Source organism: Camellia sinensis, unplaced genomic scaffold (assembly GCF_055761805.1).
Source record: "Camellia sinensis isolate YWXY unplaced genomic scaffold, ASM5576180v1 Unanchor3, whole genome shotgun sequence".
Lineage (NCBI taxonomy): Eukaryota > Viridiplantae > Streptophyta > Magnoliopsida > Ericales > Theaceae > Camellia > Camellia sinensis.
Genome location: NW_028129178.1, coordinates 10,969,297 through 10,976,609, shown reverse-complemented (window position 1 = coordinate 10,976,609; position 7,313 = coordinate 10,969,297). Strand labels below are relative to the sequence as shown.

The 7,313-nt window shown below is 33.0% G+C and overlaps 1 protein-coding gene across 1 annotated transcript; it reads right to left on the bottom strand.

Moving 5' to 3' along the window:
- Window positions 1-1,971: 1,971 nt before the first annotated feature.
- On the bottom strand, window positions 1,972-3,162 carry LOC114298348 (uncharacterized). Its single transcript, XM_028242914.2, has one exon. The coding sequence runs from the start codon at window positions 3,010-3,012 to the stop codon at window positions 2,245-2,247; it is 768 nt and encodes a 255-aa protein (XP_028098715.2). The 5' UTR covers window positions 3,013-3,162; the 3' UTR covers window positions 1,972-2,244.
- Between the last annotated feature and the right edge of the window lie 4,151 nt (window positions 3,163-7,313).

Here is a 7,313-nt window from a genome sequence, read left to right as displayed (position 1 = left end):
ATTAAGAGATGAACTTAGGGTTAGATTATGAACACTTTATTTATTATTGTTATTGTTGGACTTAAGGTCTCATGAGAATTCGATTATTGTGTTACGTGTATTAAATACATACATTTAGAAGTTTTGTCCTTGGTCATCAATGGAAGATGACACTATTGTGTTGAATAGGTAATGTGTATGTATTACACTTGTGTATTCATGCTTTTAATATGTTGTTATGGTTGGTGATGTATACTGCGCTGAGAATGAGATGTACTATTACTTTCAACTAGCGCCTAGAGAATTGGTTATTCTTAGAATGAGAGATACCAGTACTTTTCAGCTAGCGCCTAGAGAAAATGTACCATTACCTTCCAACCAGTGTTTGGTGAATTGACAAACGTACCACTACCTTCCAGCTGGGTCTGGTAGATTGGCATTTTGTTTGTTGGGTGTTTGCTTTCGCTTTCATAATAGATGCTCATGTGTGCATTTAGGCGTAACAAATTAGTTGTTAAAAATATCTCTTTACCATTGGGCTTAAGGCCAAGAAATGTGATGAACGTGTTAGAGATGGACGTAGGTCATGTGTTGAGTTGTAAGTACTGTGAAGTAATCGGATATTAGTGAACAGGTTTTCAAAGCAAAACGGTTGTTATGCAATATTTATGAAATGGGAATGAGAAGGAAAAGTGAATCTTTTGTACTGTTAAATAAATTGGAAGGCTTTGGGGAAAAGTACTTATATACGTATACTTTGGTTATAAACTATCACATTATTTATATAGTATAATGTGAAGCATCCATTATCATACCTATCTGTAAATAGTTATTGTTTAAGATCATGTTAGGATCCCTACTAGACTTTATGTTTATCCCACGTTGCTAATCCTTTTTCAGGTGTCGAAGAGTGGTCCAAGATCAATGATTTTCTTTATCTGTTGGCCACGGGGCTTTTTAGTTGTTGGTGGAACGCCGTCGTTGTAAAATGGTTGAACCTTTTCTCTTTTGTGCAAAGATGTAAGCATGCAGGCAAATTATTTAATTGTATCTCCTATTACATTAATTATGTATTTGAATGAGAGAATCTTTATTAATGTATAGGATCTTTCGCATGTTATCTTTGGAATTGAACTCTGATAATGGATATGATAATGGGCGTTACATGATAGAACCAATTTTAAAATTTGCATGATATCTTCCTTAATAAACATGATCAAATAACTAGCTAATACGTTATTTTATTATCTACAAATAGGACTTGTTATCAATGATAGTTATAAAAAATTATCAATTTTATTATATTTTGCTTGATTGATTTTAATTTGATAATTTAATTCAATGTTTTATACACATAGAAAAGCAATCACTTGAATTTAAAAATTAAAAAAAAAAAAAAAAGCAAGAGGGGATGACCACTTGAAATTTGTAAAAAAAAAAAGAAAAAAAAGAAAAGAAAAAGGAGTGAACCTCTAGGTCCATCCTTGTTTGATGGGCTCAATTTGGGATTGATTTTAGTGATATGAATATATAGTTTACTTTTTAGCATTCATTGAGTAGAATATTCATATAGAAAATTAAGATAATCGAACATTTTAGCTATATATTTGAATCACATTAAAAAAAAAAAATGAACAACAATTACAAATAAATAAATTTTTTAAAAAAATATTAAAAAGTGAACAGTTCGAATTACCAAAATTGGCCCCAAAATAGGCTCACTAAGTCCAAATCCTCTCTCAAGTTGAGATGGCCAATTTGAAAGAATCCAAACGTTTGTCATCTTGTCTTAAAACAATTTCAACCATTAAATTATATAAAAGTTTTGAATCATATGAATCTCAATATATAATTTAATAATTGAGAGTGGATTGTAACAACAGAACACAAAAATTAAAAAACTAAGAATCCTTTGTCTAACAGGGATGCATAATTTAGCTTCATATTAAACAAAGATAAAAAATAAAAAAGATATCAAATGGATCTTCTATGTAATCCAACAGACATTGAGTCCATGTTACGAAATTGGTACTCATAACAAAACAACTATACAACTCGAATCAGCTACTTATAAAAACATGAGCAGCTTTCTAATTCAGCCCATATTATTTGCATTGATGATGAACAAGTCAATCAAAGACACAACATGCCAAAACTTTTTACATGCACTCAACACAATTGACCACCAAAAACCTTACCAGGTCCAAAAAAAAAAAAAAAAAAAAGAAAGAAGAAATTCACAAGAAATGATCAGAAGGATCCTTTTCAAAAGCTTCTCCGATGACCACATCGTGGGGATGAGAGATCGTTCATGGCTCCAGTAATAACACTCTTAGGAGAAGACAATCCATCATTAACAATCTTCTTCTCACTAGCTCTTCTTGCATACACTTTCTTCTTCCTTGGCCTGTTGTTGAAATTCGAGCTCGTTCCATTGATAATAGGGACTAAGTACCACCCAAGAGAGGTACACAGTATAGCAAATGATCTCCCAAACACAGCCAAGAACAACAAAATCAAAATTAAAACTGCAGGCAAGTAGAAAGAAGGCCTTCTCAACATACCCATATTCAATTTCCATGGAAAGCTCTTCTTCTTCTTCATAATCTTCTGATCCCCCAATTCATTTCCTGAAGTTGATGGCTTATCAACCTCTGGATTATGTGCAGTGGGCTCAATATCTTTGTTCATGTGAATATTGTTTTTCTCTTCTTCTTGTTGTTGTTTCTCTCTCACTCTCACCACAATTGGCTTGCAATCGTTGGTGTTCGAGTAAGAGAATCGTACGAAAGAGATTCCTTCTGATCCAACCTGGGTGTAAATCTTTTGCCTCTTGCTTTCAAGCTCGGCTAGAAGTGCAGAGAACTTGTCGAGCCCGAGATCCGAATATGGGTTGTTGTTCTTGCTGTCTTTGCTTTTGCATAAGTTGCTTTTCCTTTGCTTTCTTGGTGTTGAACATGGGCTGCAAGGTTCATCATCTTCTTCTATCTGATGTTTGAAAGAACCAGTGCCACAAATGAATGACTTAACCATCTTGAGAAAAAGAACTTCTTGATGCACAAAAGAGCTTTTGGTTTTTGGGTTGGGTTGGGTTGGGATGTGTTTTTTTCTTTTTTTTCAACTGAGTTTTTGAAAATGATTGAATTGAAGAAATAAACAAGCACAAGAATTTATTTAGAGGTTCTGTTCGGAAGACTAGATCTAAGCAAGAAAGGATGGTAAAATAGAATAGTCAAATCATGGGATTGGAAAACCAAGCTTCATGGAAGCTTCTATGCGTGTTTGCTTTCTTGGGGTGGGGATTAAGTTAACATGTGTACGACACATTGAATATGTTCCATTCTGAACCAAAATATATAAAATATTTATGTGCGGGGAATGAATATTGAGATATGAGGTTTGAAGATGTTATTTTGTAAAATGGCAGTTGAATTGGTCCTTTCTTTCTACATTACTGATAATTTTATTAATAGCACCTACGGTGCACAACATATGTATGTATTTATTATAATAGGAGATAATTAGGGTGAACTACACTGACGGTTCTTATAATTTGAGTTTTGTGTCACTTTGAAACTTGACTTTTTAATTATGACATATTTGACTCTGAATTTAGAATTTTGTTCCAAATAAGGACAATTGAAAAAACCATTAGATTTTTTTCAATGGCAAAATCGTCAATTTGATAAAATATAAACTAATTTGACAAAAATAAATGTGAAAAAAATATTTTTGAATTTTTAAAATTAATAAATCTTTTATACATTTATTTATTTTACTAAATTAATTTTTATTATGTATTTAGCTGATGATCATGAAAAATTAATTTTTAAGAATTAATCATCTAATTTTTATTATTTTTTTTTTATCAATTTTATATAATTTTATCTTTGGTGAGTATAAATGATTTTTAAAACTTAAAAATATTTTTTTGACATTTATTTTTATCAATTGGTTTGTATTTTATCAAATTGACGATTTTGTCTTTAAAATTAAGTAATGGTATCTTCAATTGTCCTTATTTAGAACAAAATTTAAAATTTAAGATCAAATGTGCCACAATTAAAAAATTAAAGATCAAAATAACATGAGCTTTAAAATATAGGAACCGTTAATAATTATAGAAACTATTAGTATAATTTGTCTATATAATTATTATAACTTCTAGATGGAAGTCTCTAACACGTGGAATATATGAAATAGGGAAAGGTTTATCTCCAATTGGGTTTTCTAATTTGAGTGTACTGTTGGAAGTCTCTAAGATGTGGAATACATGAAATAGGGAAAGGTTTATCTCCAATTGGGTTTTCTAATTTGAGTGTACTGTTGGGTTTCTGTGGAGTCACCATTGAGCTTATATCAATTTTTTAAATTGTTGAATGTTTAAGATTCGTTGATTATTTTATTCTTGTAAAAAAATCATGTTGATCGAATACTAATAGCTACTTGATTAAATCATATTTGTGTCAAAAATTTATTTTTAAAATTATATTACTATTGACACAAATTTGATCTAATCAAATGGCTATCGATATTCGATTATTGTTACCTTTTTTACAAAGATAAAGTACTTGATGAACCCTATACATCAAACGGTTCAAATTATCAATGTGAACTCTGTGATGAACCCAAAGAACCCAATAATATGCTCCAATCTGCTTTAGATCAAAGCCTGAGCCTATGAAATGGTTAGGACTCTGTAACGCCCCCAAAATAATACATATAAATCCACATTCTTGACATGTATAGATATAAAAGAATAAAGCATAATTTCCATTTATCATAGTATTCATTACCAAGGTATTACATGTTGACAACAAAAGTAAATACCCTACGGGCTTACAATTTTCCAAGCTAACACTTGGTTACAAAAAGAGAGTACTAACTCAAATACACTTTAAGCCCTTGGCTTGGATTTACATGTAATACCAAAATAACAAAATGACCAAAAGAGTCTTCAACTCCCAAAATCTTCCAAGCTACGTCCTTGGAGGTGATATATCACCTGAACCTGAAAATGATGTCCCATATAGGGTGAGCTAAAGCGTAGTAGAGATATACTAAACCAAATATGAGCAGTAACTAAAATATTAGCATTCGATAAATGGTTAACACTTGTAAACCAGATTACAACACATTTCAATTCCATGACCAATGGTCCATGTTTCATTCCATTTTCCTTTAATTATCCAATTTTCAATTCATAAACGTGGCTCAGAACTTGGCCAAACAATTAGATGAGACTACATCTCATATTAAAACACTTCCTTTGTCCACAATTCAAATGAGACTACAACTCATGTCAAAAACACTTCCAATACTTTAATTATCTACGTTGTGCAAACGTAATTAGAATTTCGGGACTTTCACCCTGGACACTCCGTCCAACTTACTTATCAATGGAGTCCATCCCCTATCTCCTCCCAAATAGGTTTGAGAGTACATCCCCTATCTTCCCTCAAACCATGGAGTACATCCCCTATCTCCTCCCAAACAAGATACATATACTATGTATTTAAATAGTCAATCATATACAATGATCAATCGATACATATATTCAATGTATTATTCCAACCGTCATATTCAATGACATATTCCAAGTGATTAGTTTCAGTTTTTCCTAATCAACATACAGTATCTACAACAATCAAGACTATCCTCCACCAATAGCCCAAAGCAGTTATTTCTAAACAGATAATAAGTGCATTAAACAGATAAAATAACAACATTTTCATAAGTGAGTGATAAATTTATCCAACTACATCAATCAACCTCATAATTTCCCAATTTCACAATTTCCCAAATTAATCATTGAAATTAATTATTCAACATAATTAGGGCATTTTTCCCATTTTTTCATTATCAACCCTAAGGTTCAATTTCGTTAATTTAACAACAATAATCCCATTTTCCAAGGTCTCACATACACATGGAGTTTAACATTTGAAAACCCCATTTTTTCATAACCTCATAACAAACCCTAACTTTTCCAAAATCACCATGATCCACCATTTATACAAAATACATAATATCTATGTCAAAACCCATAGAAAGGAGTAGGTTATCCCTACCTCAAATGGAGAGACCAAATGGAGAAGATGATGAAACTCGAAATGTTCCAAACCCAAAGATTTTCGGATTGAAATGAAGCCTACACCAAGCTCTACACTTTATACAAAGGAACTAGGGTAGGAGACCACTAGAACTAGATGGATTTGTAAAGAGAAGTGACGGTTTAGAGAGAGAGGCAGTCGTTCTAGGGTTTGAGAGAAAGATGAGATGAAAAAGTGAAGTGTAACCTGCTGCTGCCAACTGATATATTCAAAGCTCGCTCGAGCGAATGAGTGGTCGCTCGAGCGACCAGACACAAAGAAACCTCGCTCGAGCCAACAATACGAAGCTTCAGGTCTGCAACCCAGAAGCACGCTCGAGCGAAGGAAAGCGCGCTCGAGCGAAGAAACCTAAAACATAGTCCTCGCTCGCTCGAGCCAAGAAACACAACCTTCAGGTCCAAAACTAGACGTAGACGCATGCTCGAGCGCAAGACTTCTTGTTCGAGCCACAAGACACAACACTTAACCCTGGCTTGAGCGAAGGAACCTTGGCTCGAGCGAAGGAACTATAACACAAAGCTCGCTCGAGCGAAAAAAGCCTCGCTCGAACAAAGAAGCAAAAATCTGGGCAGCAACTATTGGTTTAAACTCACTACCAACCTGTAACACACCTGCCCAATACATCCCAAAATTCGAATACAAGGAATTAAAGGACGGAAACAAGATATAAACAACAACCAACACCACGGAACCTAAGTTCGGAATACAATAAATAATGGAGGGAAAATCGGGATCGCTATAACCTCCCCCCTTTAAAGAATTTCATCCCCGAAATTAGATATAAGTTTCAAAATTGTGATTTTTCAATTCTCAACAATATTACAATTCAATATTCCACATCCTGACCCATTACCGGTCATCCCATCTCTGTTCAAGAGGCAATCACAATATATGCTACAACATGCATTTCTTTGAAATTTAACAAATTCCAATACCATATTCCACAATTTCATAACATATTCAATGTTAATGATATATTTGCATTCCTACCACACATTCAACATATACAAAGCTAAATTATCTTCCATTTTCAAGGCATAACCACCCATTACAATACTCCCATAAACCAAAACATATACAATGTTTTACAACTTAAGACATATTCAATATTCTTAAAGTTTATCAATAAAACAAAACTTCCAATACATGGTTAAACATTATCAAACAAGTCCGAATATTTCTCACGGACATCCAACTCACGTTCCCAAGTGGCTTCCTCAA